Below are 21,303 nucleotides of genomic sequence, written 5' to 3' on the forward strand. Positions count from 1 at the left end.
ATCCAGATGAGCATGAAACAAGTGTACAGAAATAAAAAAGTTAAAAGATCCTTTACAGAGTACTGATTTCTTTTTGATTCCAAATATAAACCAGCTATATATTTTCAGGATGAGAATAGTTAATCTATAATGATCCTGTTCCATGTCACACTGATCTCTTAAACTGCCTGCTTCCTACAAAATTGTCCACTGAGACCTCAACCAGCTAAACAGCATTGGAAGCAGCAGTGATTGGAGGTAAGGAACTCCCAAATCAATCACAGGTAATTCTTCTGTCACATCTGCTTGAAAACATTTCTTCTGCTGTGTGGTAGAAGATGACAGCGTGCTATATAACCTTTCACTTGGATTTCTGAAAGCAGCAGACTAAGAACTGATACCAACACAATTTAAGGGAGTGTTTCAACATTTTAATTTGTGTTGTTTTACACGTATAAAAAAACTCCTACGTATCAGGTCTTGCATACTTTTATACACATAAATAATCTTTATTGAGCAATCCTTTGTGTGACTCAGGACTACTCAAATCAGTGAGGTTTTTAACAGTAGCCATATAGCCTTCCATTGAACACATATGCCTCCAACATTCATAAAGTAGAATAAAATCACAGTAAACTTGCCACAAGAGATCACTCATTCATACGCGTACATCCTTTGGAGCTAGTACTACCCTCTCGGTGCAGCCACTGGGTGTACTGATAACAACAGTGTCTAGACTGTCATTATCCTGAGCAAAACTGCTTCTGCTAGCATTAAAGCACACTTCAGAAAAATAAGCTTGTCCCTTGTAACACTGGTCTTAATAGAATGTCTTTGTCTCTATGACTTCTGCTCACACCTTCTTTCTACCAGCAACGGCAGCACAGCTAGATCAAAACATACATAGAGCAGCAATACTGTCAGTTAATCTGCACTCCATGCTGCGGTGACTCGAGGCATCATAAAAGCAATGACCATCATGTTGACCGAGTGTTTAAAATGTATTTGGTTAGTCTGCACAACTAAGGCAAACCCATGTAACAGTAATATGACCCATATAAATCTTCCTTTCTTCCTTTTTTTTTAAGCTTTCATAGCAGTGACTTAAATATCCAGTTCCTTATGCATGCACTTCAGTAGATTGGTATAAAAATAGGAAGCAATGTGGCACACACTCTAAAAATATGCATATATAGTAGCCTTCATCATTGGTATGTTAAGTTAAATCATATTCACTATGCTTACACACTGGACTCTTCTGCATAATTCTCCTGCCGCTGACTTCACTGTAACATAAGCTTTTCACTGGCTGAGGTTTGCTAAGCTTCTACTGTTTCCAAATGTCAAAATCACAACTGCACCACCATCTGAGCGTCCAAAGTCTGTTTTAAGTATTTCAGAGCTCTCTCCTTAGATACGAAGTATTTCTACATAAGAAGTCACAATTTTTTTTTAAAGACTAACATTTCAGGCTCAGGTACATCCATAGACAGGCAATAACCATAATTCCCTGATTACTGATGAGTATCCAATTGTAAATTTGGATACTCAGTTTTATCTAAGAACACGTGAAAATTTGGCCCCATGAAGCAAAGGTTACATTCTCACTTGCTCCTTTGATTCAGTACTGAAAAAAGTCTGAAATACTCTCCTACATCTAGAAAGTACTGAGAAATACTATACTGTACTTCTACATACAGACGTACAGAGAAATACTGTAGTGTCTTCAAGAAGTCACTTCACTATTCTGTGCTCCTCACAGAGAGAAATTAGAATGGTTAGGTGTCTTCCCCAGATACGTGAGGTACATTCCCATGGCAAGTTCAGGCCAAAAATTCCCATTATCACCCACCAATAATTTAATAAGATCTACATACACATACCACACACAGGCATATATTAAGCAAAATATAAACCCTAACTCCAGTATAAAACTGAAGTATGAAGACATTCATTTACAGTGCAGTAAATAAAAGAATAAAAACAGCTTAGCTCTTTGCAGAACTGCATGTGACAGATTTCATTATAAATTACTTTAGACCCAAACTTGAGACACTTCTAATACAATTATACTGATGTCATCCCTACTGAAGAACTTCACATCCTCCACGACAATAAGATGGAGGCTAATCTCAGGATACTAGCAGGTGCTTTGGGTCATTCATTATTTGTTTTTACTAGCAGCCACGTGTAAAACTCAAGAGAAATGCAAGGTGCTAAGCAAACAAAGTGCAAAGGTTTTCACTTAATTTTTGAAAATACAGTTGGGTTTGTGTATTTCCAGTACATTCTTGGGAGTTCATCTGCTAAAGCTTTTTCAGCAACTTGCAAAATACAGAAACATATATTTGTGGTAATACAGTGCATAGAAGAAAAAGTCAGTGATTTCCATTTCCTCTTTCAGATTTCAAGCCTGTGATACTTCAAAGCTAAAGTCATCAAAGGATTCTGAACTGCAGATAGTGAACTAAATAGGAGGACTCAGTGCCTTCTACCCTGACATAACAAGTCACTGAGTTGCCTGCTTGGTGTACTGCCAACCCTCTGACAATCCAGCTAGTGGTCATCTCCCAATTTCAGCCATCTAAAAGGGAAACAGACAGTCAAAACTAATTGTCAAGACTTCTGGTTAACACTGAGTAATAGATCTCCACAGAATGATTTGTATCAGCTGCCTTAGAGGACATTTTAAGCTGCGTTGAATTACTCCCTGGAGATGTGCTCTGGAAAGCACCTACATGACCAGTTCACACTATCTGCCCAACTTCTAGACAGCTGAAGTTATATAAAGTGAACACCATCCCAATTCCAGAACATCACAAAGTATTAGATAAATTGTAACGTTCAAAAAATGAGCTATCCCAGAACATTGCAATTAATGTGTTAAATTTAATTCCCTTGCTATAAGCCACAAATATGAAGGGTAAACTAGTGCAAAGCCTCCTCCCTCTGCCCAATCCACTCTTAGTAATGGTTGCATTTCAGTATTAGTGCTGGCTAATTGGTTGTTTCTTGGCAACCTACACTACAGTGCATTATACAAATCAGATTCTTATAACACAGAGAAAAGTATTACCTTATTACACTCATTAGAGTGTAAAAAAGCCTGCAATTTGATCAAAACAGACCACAGCTACGGTCAATGTATAGTCAAGGTTTATGCTCTGTTTCCATGCTAGGGCGGCATGCCATAATGACATCCTATCTGAAATAAAATGCACTTCCTTCCATCCTCAGCTTTCCTGAGTAAGATGAGCACCAGGCCAGTTTCTAAATGATGTCTCCTATAATGTTTCCAAAATTTGCACGTGATCATAAACCTCTGTGCAAAACACTCTGGGAGAGAAGTCTAGAAACAATAATTGTTCTCCATACACAAACACACAGAGATACACATACCCATACACTAAGTTTTCCATTAAGTTAGGCTTGTCAGTTGTCATGCAGTGCTACATCTGTAAGAAAGAAATCCCATCCACAAGACACAATGTCCAAGATACACAACATTCCCAGCAGGTGATCTGCCACCTTCCAAAGGCACCTACTTGCTTCCAGTTGTACTAGGCATTGGAAGAAACACTTTGATGAGCATTCCCCTTTTGAGAATCTATTGTCTTGCTACTGTTCCATGATTCATCAGTATTTTCAGGAGATTTCACCTCTGCCTTGTTTGTCAGTACAGTGGTTTTGGGAGGCTTGCAAATAAAGCAGAGGAACTTGAAACACGACAGCAAACCTTCAGAGATGCTGGATGAGAAAAGCTTTTTACACGGGTGGCAGAACTGGTAGAACACCAACATAAAGAGGACAGCCATGCAGTAACCTATCAGGAGCTGCAAAACCAGCAACGGGGCACAGATATACAGGTAGATATCAGTTTTATAGATGTACCACATCAGCAGGAGGAATGCGTTCTCAATGAATCGCAGCATGTAATACACAGTCAGACGGTACCAATTTTGGGACTTGTTAATTAAGTCAGGATCATTGAGCTTCACCTGCACTGCTGACCAGCAGAACATATTAATGCCAGCATACAAAAAGGTGAGAAGGCACAAGACGATGGTAGTGCCGACCCTGCTCAATGCCTTCTCTATGTTCTCAGGAAATGGGGACTTGCTTTGCCAGAAAAGAATCCATGGGTAGAAGAAAAAACCAAAGAAATTCACTAGCACAACAGGGAGAGTCCAGATTTGAAGGACAGAACTGAAAAGGACCAACACCGTAACTCGTGTGGCAATCTCGAAGCTTCTCCACATGAATATGCAGAGGTAGGCAGCTGGTTTCACACTCACATCATAGTCATCATACTTAATCTTAATAGCCAGGATGTTGCAGCGTAAGGCGCCATATACAATTGACAGGAGAGAAAGGACCATAAAAATACCTGCAAAGAGAAAATACAAATCAAGACCTTCAGCTTAACGCAAGTTAAAGGTATTGCATCAGAGTAGCACAGGTGTAGTTGTCTTCACAGCACCCCTGGGGATTCCCATAAGGCTGTAATGACAAAAAACCCAACCCTTCTATATGCTTCTGTGTTCTTACTCCAATCTTATCTCCTCTTTTGGCCCCCATCTGTTACTTTTCCAAGTAGCTAGGAAAAAAAAAAAAGCATTTAACAGTCACAAGTGTCTCTCCTTTGTCTTCCTGCTGAGGACTGTTCATATGTATGTTGTCCTTGTTAATTATACAGCTCAGTCATAAGAGTATCCATCTTGCTCTCAAACCCTCACAAGGCACAGGGGTGCTAGCCCCTCTGTACAGATGAAAAAATGCAGAACACAAGCTGAAATTTTGGAGTAACTTGGGCCTGCAGACACCTCAGTGCTCGTGAAGTTCTACGTCAAAGCAAATTGTCTAAGTTCGCAGAAAAGCTTTGTGATGGAGCTCAAAATTGAAAACCAAAGCAATTTAAATTCAGAACCATTTGCATTTTCTTTGCCTGTGTAGACGCAAGATTTGCTCACCCGTCTACACTGTGTTCTCCTGTTTTCTTTATACATCTATCTGTATTATGCATTTTAGAGCAACACTCATTTTTAAAATGTCTTTAAATTCAGATCAACTTTCAGTATCTTATATCTATGTAGAACACAAGTGAAGGTTTCACAGTATTTAAATTCTGCCAAAAGTGAATGCAGAGGCCAATTATCACTTGGCTTCCCCTCGAGACACAATAGGGAAAAAGATTTCATTTACTACAGGAGGGAGTCTTGTCTTGCCATATTAAATAGGTACAAACATACAAGATCTTTGGATGCATAGAATAAACGTTTATTGGGAAGTACCTTGATGTTCAGAAGTGCTAACTGCCCACAGTTTTGTCATCATTTGCATACTTTCTTCACAGTTTTTACCAACATGCTGAATAGCTGACTTAGGGGACTAATTTTAGGCACTCCCGAATGATATTTTTATTTTCAATCTTAGTATTTCGTCCATGCAAGGAACACTTAAAATGCAAATGAGTTAAAGCATTGTAAAAATAGTTTAGTTGTTTCTTCCAGAGTCTCAATGAAACTAACCAAGCTAATTGGTTGTACTAAAGGGTATTATATTGCATTGGATATAAGAAAATAATAAAAGGGTATTTTTGATTATGTCAATTACTTTTGCAATGCTTAGCAACTAGTGCTTTCTGCAATCTTCAATTAGTTTATGTGTCAATATTCTACAAATTAACTGGACTCCCTGCTTTGCTATACCCATACAGCCAGGACTATAATTTTTTTAAATAATTAAAGTTCTTAATTTCTAAATATGACTTTGAAAGAGACAGCTGTAGTCTGGGATATCTAACAACTACCTAACAGGATTTGCTTTATCATTTTAGCTAACCTCTCTCCTACCCTGATCCACAAACACCTCTAATTATTTTGGAAAAGAATTGTTCTTTTATGTCTGATTTTCAAATAGCACTCAGTAAGCTGAAACACATTTGCCATTTTAAACAGTAATTTTGTACATGCCAGTTCTGTGGTACATTTATTCACTAAAAATTGTTATGTATTTGCTCATTCAGTATTTAAATTCTTACTAGGTGCTTTTAAACACCTTTTTTTTATACAGCACTGTACTTGATGTGAGCATTTTTAAGAGTTATATCTTCAGAAAACACTGGCTGAGAGCAGAAGAGCAAGCGAGCGCTGTTCAAAAATATGGCTTGATATCTTATGCCTCTTTACAAAATCTTTCCTGCTCTTTTGAGCCAGCTCTAAAACTCCGAAGGAACAAATAAATTCCAGCAGCTAATGAAGCAAAAGAATATTATCAGAGTTAAAAAAAACCACCAAAAAAACCCCCGGCCCACTGGGGATAGGGTGCTGCTGTCCTGGAGCTCTGTGTTCTTTCTGCTTTGATAAGCTGAGACACTCATCTCATTATTCAATCTCATTTTAGTGATCCTATATTGTTCTCAAACTTGTCTTAAATCCTCAGGCCTTTGAAAAAGGTATTTCTCTGATCACAGAAATTGGGTCGTGCCAACTCTGGTTTAATACAGTAGTCCAGTCCTGCTTCTTTCCCAAAAGCTCAGTACTGTCACTAAACCTTCAGTTCAAACATCACTTTTAAGTCTGTTAGAAAGATGGTTTGAAGCAACCACAAAGGGAAATGTAGGAGGGTGACATTATTGTTGCTTTTACTCATCCTGAGCAGGGAAAGATGTGAAAATTTGAAAGGCAAGGTATCCTCCCCTGAATAGTCCCAAATCCCCTAGCAGTCCTTATAAAGGTGGCATTTCCCCAGAAGGCTGTACTTTTCTTAAACTCAGAGATGTGCAGTCAGAGTAATTCACAGAGGTGTTGTTTTATTTTGATGGCTTGTTGTCTTGTTTTTAATTATGTTTCAAGTTTTTTCAAGACCTGGTCCTTCCCACTTCAGATATTGCTGAGAGAGTGAATACTTCTCTAGATGATCTACATCACAAATGCCTATTACTGAACTCTGACATTCAGCTGAAGAATCATAAGTTATCTGTTATATATACACTATTGTTTTATAATCTGATATCAGGACCCTTGAAAAATAAGGGCACTTGTTTTGTTACTTACAGCAAGACATGCAAGTAAAAATTTTTTTTGCTTTAAGATATTATTTCAACACTCAGAAAAAAAACCTATTAATACTCAACGTATGTTGTTCAAACAATGAGAAAAATATTCTGTGGCCAGAGCTTAATAAGTTGAGAAGAAGCAAATGCAAAAGCATCTTAAGATATCTAGTGAGATCACTACAAAGTGGTCTACTGCAAATACTAGTAAGTTGAAAAAAAAATCTATAAAACCAAAACTTTTGTTCTTAAAAATGGCAGTCACTGCTTCAAATTTGCATTTTAAAAAAGTATCTTTTTCAGCAGAATAATTTTGTTTTTAAATGGCAGGAAATCTGCCTCTTGAGATTAATCTATCACTGTAAGCAACACTTGGAAAAGATAGCTTGACTGCTGTTAATGGCACAAAAATTCTAAACTTACAAAAAGATTCCTCTTCATGGAAGCAGATCTTCCGCATTCAAAACCGTACACTGAGAACCAGCCCTTTTTCAAGAGTAAGAGGCCAAGTCACATATCTCCCATCACCAGTTTGCTGTTTTTATAATTAACACTGCCTCAGGTCTTTTTGACACCTCCTCACCTTGCACCTCTCCAGGTAGCACCACCTAAGTGAAAAGATCCTGATAGGTGCCCATCAGTGTGTAAGTGGACCTGAGCCTGACGTCAGCCCCCTCTTCAAAGCAAGGTTAGAGCTGGCTCTAAGGCAACGCATGACATGGGCATATGCTGAAGCATTCAGTACAGGGAGAAGCCCAAACGTGCAAGAGAGATCTCAGTGTCTGATCTGGGAGTGGCAAATACAGTCAGACTGGGCATTTCATATAGTAACAAGCTAGGAATTTCTTCCCAGTTAGGTTGTAACCAAAGAAAGAGCTGAATGTCTAGAACTTGAACTCAGATTAGGCTGTTACATAGGGGTTTCTAATGCTGCATTTCATCCAACAACATTTCTATACGTTTCATGCTAAACAGTTACCAAAGCTTTAAGTCTTTCATCACTAACTAGAGACTTTGTCTTGCTTTTGCATCTCTCTTTAGTTCTCTTGATCTTACATTCTGGGCAGACAGTGAAACAAGAATTTTGGAGAATGTCAGACACTGGCAAGAATTTGATTATCCAGAAGAAAACATCCAGAGAAATTTATGAATTCCATGAAATACACAAGAAAGATGCAGCATGACTCTAGTTGACAAAGGGCTAGGCAAGAATGCACACTTTTTTTCAGAACTGTTCAATACTAGAAGCAGTAATGAGTTTTAAACCATGCTATGTAGCATGATAGTAAACAGCTTTACTTACACAGGCAAAACAAGCCTCATTACCACTGGCCACTCAGAATTTACCCAGAGTAACAGACAGGGTAGTGTAGGAATCCAGAAAAACAAGAGACTGATGAAGAGACAAGGTGAAAAAAAAAAAGGAAATAAAAATTTAAGAAGACTACACCGATAATTATAATGGATACAAATGGAAAAGAGCATGCAGTATGGAGGGCCAGTGTCAAAGAACACAGAAGTTAAAGACACATGAAGTGTGGAAGAACAGATGGACTGGCTGTTAGATTATTTTGACAATACTGCAAGACTGAAAGGTTGAAGTGCTGTCCCTATACATGAAACTCTCTGCACACATAACAAAGAACAAGCTGAAACTGTATTGTGCATCATTCCTGTTCATTCTGGAGGCTGAACGATACTGGTAGACAAAAGGTACTACTGCAGAATTAAAATGGCTGAAGAGATTGTAGAAAGTTTCAATATTTCAGAAAGTAAAATACACACAAGAGTTATGTAGTTCAGATTCTTGTTTTTCTGATGAGGGAGTTCTAACAGACATTGCCATTGTTTCTAAATCACTGATTAAGGAAAAACACACCTTTTTTCCCCCCCCTTTTCATTTCTGTATTTCAGAATTGCACCTGCTATGGAGATGGCTACTGCATTTGCTGGTAGGTTCACTAAACTCCCTGATTAGCTAGTTTATCTCTAGTTGTTTAACTTCACTTCAGCCACAGAAGGTCACTTATCAGCCTGGGATTCAGAATTTCTCTCAGCAGTGACTGATAAAAGTCAGAAGTAATAGGGTGTTACAAATCATTACTAAATATGTAATTCTCTAGTCATCTGGAACACAGTGCTTCTGGGCAACCATGACCAGTAAAGTCAATACCAGTAATAAAAGAAATAAAATAAAAAAGTGACCTTTCTCAGGCAAATGCCATCTGCAGTGAAGAGACTGGAAACTTTGCTAATTGCACCACTCAGCAAAGCATTCAGTTGCTTTGTTTTTATCCCATGTCACAGATGCCATGATTGTTCAAAAAGCCTACTGTAGCTGTGAAGTACTCAGAAACCATCAGAAACGATGTCTTTCAAGTGACTACTGACCTTAAACACATACTTTTTGCATGAAGACCTTAACATGTTATAATAGCCTCATGTGCTGCCTTGCCCTTTGGTATACTACAGTTTTCCGTTACCCGAGCGGAGGGCAGAAGCCTTGGAGATAGAACAAGAGCTATTTTATATTTTGGTGTAAACAGACCTCCAGTTCACATAGGAGTCAAAGTCCTTTCTTACACTGACAAGCTGGTTGTCCTACAATCAGCTGGAATGATACTTCATTTAGCAGCCAACCAGCAAACCAAGACTTTTGTTTAAGGAGCTGCAGCTCATCATGGAGCAAGACACAGACTCTTATGGTATGAGCCCTGGCAAATCTATGTGGTGCGGCACTGCTTGGTGAAGGCTTAACAGTATGGATCCAGAGAGGAGATGGCCACATTTGCATATCAGCTTACTGAATCCTGCCTTTTGATTCCAAATTGAGAGTCTGGCACAAATAAACACAGTTCATATTTGAAACTGCATTTCTGAAAGTACACCTTCCTTGATGTAGCATGGTAAAACGTGTTCTACACTGTACCTTGAGGAATTTCCCAGAAAGTTTGCTCAAAACCCAAGATAGAACAGAGGTAATTTTCTTTTTCTTCTTCAGGAAGACCACTCAGTTCTTCTAGCTTCCCCCCGTCAATGGCCACTTGATCAAATTACTGTTTTAATAGCAACCCAGATATGCTACAGGAAGTATTATAGTCTAAAACATTATGATATACAGATAAATTTGAGTGCATCATCACTGCCAAGGAGATGAAACCCATTGCAATATATTTGGTTCTTGTCCAGGGCAGCTACATCTAACTGCTGACCTTTCTCCTTTCCCTCCCACCAAAATACAGAGGTAATAGCAACAGCTCAACCTACTTCTGGCAGCTGTGATCTCCTGCTGCAGGACACAGATGTAGAGCTGGAGCGTGAGCTGGGGTGCTGAGCCAAGGAATGCTTGGATCACAGATGCCCTGCTGAACGCAGACCTGTGTGTACACAGCTTGCCTTCAGCCTGTCCCACTTCTTTCTCAATTTCTTCTGAGTATCCATCCTTGGGCATCTGCCTCTTCTTTGTGATGCTGACATAAGGCTCTTCAACTCGGCCAGCGCGGAAGTAAATGTAAAAGACTTCCACACACCTACAAGCAAATCAGAAAATAGAGTAACAGGAAAAAAACCAACCCCAAAAACCAAAGAAAAGCATAGGTGTTCCCATTCTTCAGTGTTTTAAGCCATCGTATACTAAAGTCCTAAGTAATTTCTTCATAGAGCAAAGCCTGTACATTTTCTCCTCCTGGTAAGTTTGGAATATAGTAGACTTTACTCTTTAAAACACTAATTACATGTGACTAGAGGGCAAGAAGCTAGCAGCACCCTTTGGGCTGCTTCCAGTACTCAGACATGGGAGAAGGATCTGTTGTTTTGTATGAGCTTCCATTGCTCGCTGTTGTGCTACTGAAGTCCTTAAACTACTCATCCACTACAATGTTAATAGGCTGCCAACCCAGGACCCAAGCTGGAAGCATTTCTTCAGATTCTCATGCCTTTCTCTCCTCATTATCCACACATCTGTGACGCACAACTGACATGTGGTAATAAAACCTTTGCCTTAAATAAAACACCTAAAGATGTTGGAGAAGCCCGTGATACAGCCAGGTACACAACTGAACTCTAACCCTTATTTACCAAGTAACAGTTCAAAAAAACAAGTAACAAGCTGTAGCAGCAATAATGAAATAAACAGTTTAGAGTATCACAACTCTGGAAATTAACATTAGAAAAACAAAATCAAAAACAAACAAAGAAACACAGAAACAGGAAATTTACACCTATAAGTATGATTACATGTATTGCGCTGTTTAAGGAATGTTAAACACAAAAATATTCTATATAAAAAAATGCAGTGTTTCCAGTTGCTGCATCTCTTCATACTTCAAACAGAGGTGGAACCAAACCCTCTTGTTTATGTAGGTCTGACTTACTACAGACTAACTTCCAAGTAACAAAGAGGTGCCAGTACATGCACTTCTATTCATAAATTACATATTGTTGTACTACTTGCTATAGTACCTATGTACAGGGAATAATCCATATATTTGGGAGGGAATTGAAAAGGACTGAAGGGGCTGGCAGCAACAAAGATAATCTGGCTCCTTGAGTATTAAGAAAGATAACACAACCTCAGACAGATTTCTGAAAGGAAAGTTTCTGAAACTTCCTTCCAACAACTATTTTTTGACTGGCAAAAACTTTAGGAAAACTATTCTAAGAGAGCTGCTTAGGCATGAAGGTGTTAAGGGTGAGCTTAGGCATCAAGTAGGACCCAGAAAACGTTGAGATAGTCAGCTTTGTCTGGGAAGTTAATAACAAGCAAGGATCTCCTGAGGTATAGGTGAAGTCACAAGATGAGGAGAAGGGAGAGGAAACAAAAACTCTATTTCTGTCACATTGCATAGGGCCCTGAAAACACAGAGCATCCTGTGGAGGAGTGTTACATACATATACAGTAGGACCATAAAAGATAAATGGCATTGACTACTTTATGCCTAACACTGGTACAGGCTTCAAGAAGAAAAGCAATTGTAGTGTGAGCAGCAGAACTGGTGAGGGGTACCTTACAGCCCAAAGGGAAGGTTTGAGGAGAGAAACCCCCACTGCGAGGGCAATCTGTGGCACCAGCTCTGGGCACATCTCCTCCCATGGCCTGACATGCATGGTATCTTCTTTTTGCACAGGCATCATCCTCTGATGAGGTCTGAGCTGTCTTCTTTCCTTCCGTAGTGCCTGGTGGAGTCTATCTCCTCCACCTGGTTCTTCTGTAGGTGATTGCTCGGATGAAGCATCTCCAAGTCTCTGATAGTCCAATGAGTTTTTGTAACATACAAATAGGGCTTATCTTCTATTTAGAAGTATCTCACAAGTACAAAGCACAGAGGTATGCTTGTCTGAGACTTTGAACTCCCATTTCCTTCTCAGCTTGACTTGTTTCAACAATTGTCAAGCTAGAGACCATCACAGCCTTTTAGGGGAAAGCTCACAGACCAAACTGTAAAGCAGCACTGATAAAAATTCAAATAGAAGCACAACGATTCTTATTTTAATAAACTTGATTATTCCCCCCCCCTCCAAGGGGAGCACTAATAAGTTTCATCTGCTGTAGATGGAGAGCAGTTTTGGGATCCTATAGTACTATCCTCCATTCACTAGGCTTTAGCCACCATTATTACTAGAACTATTCAAAGCACTCAGTGCACTGGAGGCTCTATTCACAGTGGTGACTTTGTTTTCCCTTTGCTAATCTTTTCAGTCCCTGTCAGTCTTGTTCCCTGTGAAAGAATCCACAGAGCCAAAAATAAAGTGTGCTAAATTAATAAAGCACAACAGCTTATTAAGCTAACAGAGATTCTAAAACCAATATGTTTATTATATCCCAAAAGAAAGATCCCAGAACATTTTTGTCTCACTTAGTATTCACAGCCATCATATTCATCCTGAGCTGAGGGTAAGTCTGAAGCTATTACAGAAAATGATATCTTGGCATCAGCTTCTGAACTCCTGCGGTGTGTGATTAGAAGCAGATATAGTCTAGGGACCCATCTAACAAATATGCAGTAATCCCATACAAGAGATGATAAAATTCATAAGACTACTGACTACAGCAAATGTTATAATCAATGAAAAGTTGGGTTTTGCAGCAAGCATTTGATTTGTATTTATCAAGCAGCAGTACATTGTTTGTGATGGGAAATTTTATACCTGTATAGAAAAGCAAACACAATGTGAAATGGTCTGATGAGCAAATCTTAGAGCCAAAGGGGACTTTTACCAGCACAACAGAGTAATAAAAACGGTATGTGCAAGCACTCAGACTATATCAGTAATGACGCCTATCTACTCCAAAGCCCTGCCCATTCCATGCATGAGTTTCTCTGGGGGTCATCCCTTCTGGGGCAAATATCAAACGCACTCAAGACTCTAGCCAGCACCAGTGACCAGGCAACTGCTTCAAACAGGAGCACACTGGCAGTTGGTACACTAGAAACAAAGAGCACCAATCTAAATGTTTATGTAACAGAGTGTAAGAGGGGCATAGGTGCTTGAAGAACCGTCCAGGTGAGAAGGGTTCAGAACAATGATGAAGAATCAATTCAGATCATGTATCTGTGTGAGGTTACAAAGTCCATTCTGGAGGGCTGGGAATGGTGTCTTTAAACGAACTGGCTTGTTCTTCTTTAGTATGAAACACAGCTAAGAGACAATGCAAAAAAAGAACCGCTCCATGCCAGTTTTCCTCCACAGTTACAAACTGCTGTGAATGCGGGATTCCCCAGAAACCCCAGTAGCTCACTGCTCATTGCTGCTCCACTCAGGAGGAACAGGAGTGAAACCCCAACTTCTGCACAATCAACCTCCTGCAAAGCAGCAATGCTTGGGGCCCTTTCAACCAATTCTCACATGGCAGCAACAGCAGAAGGCATCCAGCTGGCCATTTTCACTGCATGTAAAGCAACGACAGTTGCAGCAAGGGCTCTAAAGGAACTATAATTACTCTGAAGAAAAGAATCTCAGACCTACTCTCTACACTGAAAGCTAAGAGACAAGAAAAAGATGGTCTTGCTTTCTCCCCTGCTGCCAAATCTTGGCAAAGAAAAGAGCTATGCTTTTTCAAGGATCCTGATGATGCCTACAAAGAGTGATTCAGCAGCAACACATTCGTCTTCTACGCAGTTAGTAGGAGGAATAATCCTATCTTTATATGCCCGCTGATTGTGAGAACGCCATTCCCTCTTTTAATCACGGATGCATGGGACTAAAACACAGGTGAAATAATGGTGGTGGAAGAGGGAGCAGGCAACCACTCAGCCAAGGGGTGCTCCAAGAAGAAACACCTATATAAGACCTATACTCACACATTTACTGCAACCTTACAAGATTTGTATAATAATTCAATTTCTAATAATTCCTTTCCTTTAGAGAAGTGTGCAAAAGATTTTTAAGTCCTGCAGATTTACTTACCTGCATTAGGCAAAGACTTGTTCCTCACTCATTGTTCTACCTTCCACCTGCAGTGACTTTCTGTTCATTGCATCCTGGACACTGAACACATCTGTTCAAGAATAAACTAAAAAAAAGAATGACTGAAGAGGATCTAGCTGCATTCTTCCCATCTGGAAAAGAGGGAGATGCATCAATAGTTGTAAAATTTAGAGCTGGAATCTCTAACAGAAATGTATGCCATGGAGATCTTAAAAGGAAGACAGGTTTTCAGACCTGTGCTGTTCTGAACTATGAAGCAGGTCACTAGGAAAGAAAGATGACCTATGAGAGAGAATACTTCTGCACAATGTGTCTGAAGCATTACCCATACTGTTAGAGCTTATTAGATTTCAAATTGCAGAATTAGGTGCTCAAAACATTAATGACACTGATTATTTCAGCCTGTAAGAGTTTTGGTTTGCTTTGTGGGATTTTTATTTTTTTGTTAGTTTTGAGTTTGGTTTGTGTTTTGGAGGTCTGGGGGCTTCTTTTTTGTTTGTTTCTTTTTTTTTTTTCTTTTACTTCCTGCAGCTCACAGAATCAAACCTTAGCTGTAACAGCAGCTCCTTTAACAGTTTGATGCAAACTTCCTCCTGCATCTGCTTTACTGCTGTCTACACAGTACACAGAAACAGGTAATTGTTTCTCCTTATGCCTTGAGAAACAAAGCCTGATCCCAATTTTAAAACAAAAGAAGTCCACTGTTTATATCCTTGTCCCATTGAAATTTGAGGAAAACAGTCATTAGTCTTCTGTTTAGAGGCCCATTACATTTGCTTTTGATTTTTTTGGTAAGAGAAGTTAATCACTCTGTAGACAGAGGCCTCTCCTAATAGCATGTTCCTCATAAGGAAGAACCTGCAGGCCCACGTTCAGCTAACTGAGCAGTAGGGATGGTAGCTTCAAGGACACCAGCAGTCACTTTGCTTTACTCTCCATGAAGGTGGTATCAGAAGTAAGCTCTGCCACGTTCACAACAGTCCCTTCTGGACACCATTTCAGTACCGTCTTGAGGAAATCAGATAGTAAGGCACCGCTGCATCCAGCAGACTCATGGTACACCACCACCAACATCCTCTGCTCATGACTGTAAGCCCTGATTGTTCAAGTCAGTTTGTTGGAAATCTGCACTCCTTACTTCAGCTCCTGACCTATTCATTAGTCCTGACCTATTCATTAGTTGCAGAATAGAAAAGGGCAAACAAGTTAACAGTGGGTTCTCTGCAGCCCTTCACAAAGAGTTATTTGTACTTTGAACAAATCCTTAAGTGCAGAGCAGTACACTGGCAAAAATACATCTAGTTATTATTTACTGGAATTGTTGTAGCACCTAAAATCTCAAGATGATCTTCATGCCACACGTGCTGTTCAAATGAACAGCGGACAAAGAGTCAGTTCTTGGCTCAGAAGCAGCCGATAATGAGCCAAAAGGCTCATCATGGTCTTCTCTAAGGATAAGAAAAATGTATTAAATCTCTTATTGATGTTAGCTATCATTTTAAGTAACTTTTTTGGTTTATAATTTACTTCATAGGGTAAAAGAATCTCTTTATACAGAAAGAAAGGAAGTATCCAAATATATTTTCTAAGCATCCAGACAAATTAGTACACTTGCAAGGAGTGGCATCAACCTGAAATGCTGCAGGGATCCCCCACAGTGCCCAGAAACCTGCAGTCACTTTGTTTCAGCCAACCGTCTGAACAGTCTCCAGCATGCCTACATCCTGGGGATCAGCGCCAGGCCACTGGAGGGCATAGGAATTTTGCCCTAGAAATTGCTTCAAATTTATGGAGAAAACTCTTAGGGTGAGCAAGAAGGAAGTAAAAAAGGATGCATTAACAGTACAGCAAAAATCCTTTGCAAGAAGAGGGATGCTTCCTAATTTTAGTGCTTCCAGTGGCAGCAGCAAGACAGCAAGCGCCTCCTGAACAGGTGGAGTGTGGGTGTTTGCGGAAGGTGGTAGTATGCAAGAAGGTTTTATAAGAGAATGTACTATTTTCCTCTGTCATACAGAGGATTCAAAATAGGTTGGATCACTTGGCTTGCAAAGCTAAATACTCTCCTTCCCTGCCAAGATATTTCCAAACCATTCCCCCAAATTTAAAAACTTAACTTTATAAGGGAAAAAAGAAAGGGGGAAAAAAGTCTAGCTTTTAAGGTGATGAAGAAAACTCACACAATATACGTGGGGTGTCCACAAAGTAGGGCACGAATATTTGAGTATTCAAGTTGGAACGGAGAAATACTAACTATCCTGCATCGCGTCACAAACCCAATAGAGACAGTTAAAAAGTTAGTGTTAGCTTTTTTAAAGCCAGACAAAGCAGACTGCCCTCTGTTGAAGCATGCCCCCTCACAGAGCCTACTGGCTCTTAAACTTTCATTCTGATGCCACAAGCAGAGAGAGCCTGGAGTGGCTCTACTGTCTCTGTGCCCTATTTGACCTAATTTGATCCAGGATCCCCCAAAAAGGCCCTAGGCTGTGCCAGTGAGATAGAAGACAGATCAAACACAGGGGATGGAGTGAGGATTCATGCTGGGGAAGCAGATGACTAACAGCAGGAGAACTCTGTGGTGCAAAGGAGCAGAATGGAAAAGAACGGGACAAAATGGCTCCAGGGGCAATGGTCCTTTTGAGCTTACAATGGTTAAAGCCACAGTGAAGTGATGATACAGCCAAAATATATTTTGCCTTCTACCTATCAGCTCAGACTTGTGTGCATTCCAGTCCACAGAGGACAGGAAGCCTCCTGTGCAAAGTAGGGAAAGGTAAAGCATTTCATGCACTGAAAACACTTCTGCTTTTTACAGCACAGGTCTACACCTGAAAGAAAGCAATCAGTTTCCTCTTCTGACAGATACAACAGTGTTTAGTGGCAGTGGACAGAAAGGCAAGGAACAAAGAAAAAAAACCCAACACTTTTAATGTCTGTCTTAGACCTATCACTTCACCTCCCCAGACTTCTGTATTGTATCCTGCAAATAGACCCATACCCTTGAATCTAAAGAGACGTTGCTTTCTATGAAAATTCTCCTCTTAATTTGTAGAGTCCTTCCAGCCCTTAGCAGCAAATACGCTTTTCAGGTGGCATGAATGTATTACTCTCTTTTTATTAGCAATTATAATTCCAGTTATCCCGTGCCTAAGGAGATGTTAACATGCACCACTTCGTACTGCCTATGTGATGCCGTGGGGACTGTAGCACAGGTATGCTGCAACAATTTCAGAGTATCTTCAGACCTCCTGGAAACACTAAGTTTGTAAATCTTTGATAAAGGCAGAAGCGCAGAGCTAGTGACATACTCCTACACTGCAGCACCACAGAGAGGACAGGAGACGAGAGGACTTCCATATGCCTGCTAGTTTTACAGCGGCGACTGCAGCTGGGAGCTTGCCAGCACAGCAGAACGTGTGTTCTGCACAACATGAGACTTGTGTTGTAAACAGATAAGCTTGATGTGGAGAAAAGAAGAGAAAGTGAAATTGTGCTCAGTGGCTAAGGTCAAACCAGAAGTCTACATCTCTTCCAGATAGTTATTACAGAAAGAAAATCTCTAATTTGTTGTTGTTGCTTACATCCTTTGTTTGCTTCTTCACATCTTACAGCTTGACATGACATTCTTTCATTGTCTGGCTGCAAGAAATTGATGCAGAATGCCAAAAGTTGCGAACATAACTTTTACTTTGATACTTGCTTTCTCTTTGGTTGTATTCTTATTTTTCAAAGAACGTAGAAATATTTTGAAAACTTTAGAAAATCAGATCTCTTCAAGAAGTTTACTGTTAAACCATAACTTAAATCTCTTTAAAATGAACAAAACGAGCAAACAAAAAATCCAGCCATGGTTATAGAGGAGTTCGAGGTTTTTGAAGTGTAAGGTGTTTTGTAATGTCAAAACTGTTCACCTTTATTAGTGTGAACAAATCTTCCTTTTTAACTCTGTCCAGGAATTTTAAAACATTGGGGATATTTCCCCTGGCCTCTACTACAGAGATATTCTATAAGGTCTCTATAAGGTCTCTCTAAGAGACCTCATTGTTCTCTACAATTGCCTGAAAGGAGGTTGTGGAGAGGAGGGAGCTGGCCTCTTCTCCTAAGTGACAGGGGACAGGACAAGAGGGAATGGCCTCAAGCTCCAGCAGGGGAGGTTTAGGCTGGACATTAGGAAAAAAAACTTCACAGAAAGGGTCATTGGGTACTGGAACAGGCTGCCCAGGGAGGTGGTTGAGTCACCTTCCCTGGAGGGGTTTAAAAGACAAGTGGATGAGGTGCTGAGGGGCGTGGTTTAGTGGTTGATAGGAATGGTTGGACTCGATGATCCGGTGGGTCCTTTCCAACCTAGTGATTCTGTGATTCTATTTAATTCCCTTTAATTTAATTCTATTTAATTAAAACAAGAGCCCTCACCAAATATTTTCCCAAGGGGTTGCATCACTTCTGTAACTTTTCATGTATCATTTTCGGTTTGTTTGGGTTTTTTTTTCCCCTAAGAACATTTAGAGTCAGCACTTGAACTACAGTTAAAAAATCCCCAAAGGAATTTGGGGAGAAAAGCTCACTTTCGGGAAAAAGAGAGAAACTAAAGCATTACTAGGATTCCCGAGACGCACAGACGGGATGGGGACTATCCTCGTTTGGAACTAGCAACCGAGCAACTCTCGGAAGCCACCTCGGAGTAAAGCGTTAGGGACACAGCAGCGGTGAGCAGGCACAGCCATCTGCCAGAAAAGAATCATAGAATCATAGAATAACCAGGTTGGAAGAGACCCACCGGATCATCGAGTCCAACCATTCCTATCAAACACTAAACCATGCCCCTCAGCACCTCATCCACCCGTGCCTTAAACACCTCCAGGGAAGGGGACTCAACCACCTCCCTGGGCAGCCTCTGCCAGTGCCCAATGACCCTTTCTGTGAAGAATTTTTTCCTAATGAAAAAGGCACGGGGAGAGAAAATAAGGTCAGGGAACGGCCCCGGAGAGAGGGGGCGGCTCTGCCGGGCTCCCCGGGCGCTCCCGATGCTCGGGCAGCACCGCCGAGAGGAGAGGGGATCGTTCCCCCCCCCCGCAGCCTCTATGGAGGCTGCGGGGGGGGGGAACGATCCCCTCTCCTCTCGGCCCCGGCCCCTCCCGGGAGCGGGGGCGCCGGCACAAAGAGGCGAGACGGGCGGGGACGGGACTCACCGACCTGACGAGGGGCCCGAGCTGCAGGAGGTGCAGCAGCAGCACCAGCGGGCGGTCGCGGCTGACGTCGCGGTGGACGAAGACCAGGCTGAGCTGCACCAGCGCGCAGGGCAGGAGGGCGAAGAGCAGCGTCAGCCACTGCCACATGCGGTCCCCCGCCGCGCGGTACGCGCCGCTCAGGCACAGCGCGGTCACCGTCTCGGCCGCGAAAAGGAGGAGCGAGACGAGGACGGAGCCTGGGAATTTCATCGCTCGCTCGCTCGCTCCCTCGCTCGCCGCGCCCCGGCAGCCGCCCCCCGCCGCCGCCGCTAGGGGGAGCCGCCGCGCCCGCCGCCGCCACCGCCCCCTCCGCCCGCGGGCCTCGCGGGGCAGCGCTCCGCGCTGGGCGGGAAGCGCGTGACGGGCGGGAAGCGCGTGACGGGGCTGCGGGGAGAGGGGGGGGATGTCGCTCCTCAGGGGACACGGCGGGGGGGCTGCTCCTCAGGGGGGGAACTGGCCACGGGGAGAAACTGCACGAAAGAAGTAGGCGAGGGCAAAATGCTGCACCTGGGAGAAAGGGACCCCCACGCAGCAGCAAAGGCTGAGGGAGAGCTGGTTGTAAAAAAAAAAAAATAAAAAAAAAATACTCTGGTGAGCTGCGAGGTTGAGCTTGATGGTCTCTAAAGGTCTTTTCCAAGCTGAGAGAGTTGGGGTTGCTCAGCCTGGAGAAGAGAAGGCTCCGAGGAGACCTTATAGCTGCCTCTCGGTACCTGAAGGGGCTACAGGAAAGCTGGGGAGGGACTGTTCGCAAAGGCTTGTAGTGATAGGACGAGTGGCAATGGGTATAAACTGGAGAGGGGCAGATTTAGACTAGATGTAAGGAAGAATTTCTTTACAATGAGGGTGTTGAGGCACTGGGACAGGCTGCCCAGGGAAGCTGTGGCTGCCCCATCCCTGGAGGTGTTCAAGGACAGGTTGCATGGGGCCTTGGGCAGCTTGGTCTGGTGGGAGGAGTCCCTGCCCATGGCAGGTGGGTTGGAAATAGATGATCTTTAAGGTCCCTTCCAACCCAAACTATTCTATGATTCCAGCCTAGTGATTCTATGAGTCCTGGTAACCCTCTCCCCTGATGGGTCTCATTCAGAGACCTTCTTACCATTAGAGAGCCTACTGGCAGAGGTGCCCCTTTCTCACTTTGGCAGGTGGATCTTATCAATGCTTGTCAGGCCTTTTCCCGCAAAGGCTTCTAGGATCACAAACCCTGTAGCTCCACTGCAACACCAGCTGTTGGCCAGCAGCATTGGCTCGTTGTCTCCGAAGCTTTCCCTTTCACCAGCAGAAAACCCCATGCCTTTCTACCTTGCTCTCAGAGCTCTGGAATCATTCTGGATATGCAGGTCACCCTGACACCATAACTAATGGGCTAGTGGATGAACAGCAAAAGGTAATAGGCCACGGGCAAGACAAGCCTTTGCAGTCTCTCTGCAACATCCTGAATCTGATCACCTGGCAAGAAACAAAGCTCCTGATGTACCAAGTCAGGTTGTCAGAGGGTACCTGTATCCTGCACAGGGGAAGTCCCCTGTCACTGCCACTTCTCTTAGTGCAGGTACTTGGTTCATGCTTAGCAGGCTCTGATGCCTCCCCTGATAGATATTGTTTCTTCTTGCCTGTTAC

General features: G+C 41.9%; 1 protein-coding gene across 2 annotated transcripts; it reads right to left on the reverse strand.

Annotated features, from left to right (window-relative positions):
- Positions 1-405: 405 nt before the first annotated feature.
- XK (X-linked Kx blood group antigen, Kell and VPS13A binding protein) lies at positions 406-21,288 on the reverse strand. 2 transcript variants are annotated; one of them, XM_069873283.1, is made up of 3 exons: positions 21,184-21,288; positions 10,301-10,563; positions 406-4,366 (listed from the first exon to the last, which is right to left on the reverse strand). In XM_069873283.1, the coding sequence occupies exons 1-3, from the start codon at positions 21,246-21,248 to the stop codon at positions 3,540-3,542; spliced, it is 1,155 nt and encodes a 384-aa protein (XP_069729384.1). In that variant the 5' UTR covers positions 21,249-21,288; the 3' UTR covers positions 406-3,539. The 2 variants fall into 2 exon arrangements, with proteins under 2 accessions (XP_069729384.1, XP_069729376.1); XM_069873275.1 differs by lacking the exon at positions 21,184-21,288 and adding an exon at positions 19,652-19,897.
- Positions 21,289-21,303: the final 15 nt, after the last annotated feature.

This window comes from Phaenicophaeus curvirostris, chromosome 1 (genome assembly GCF_032191515.1).
Source record: "Phaenicophaeus curvirostris isolate KB17595 chromosome 1, BPBGC_Pcur_1.0, whole genome shotgun sequence".
NCBI lineage: Eukaryota > Metazoa > Chordata > Aves > Cuculiformes > Cuculidae > Phaenicophaeus > Phaenicophaeus curvirostris.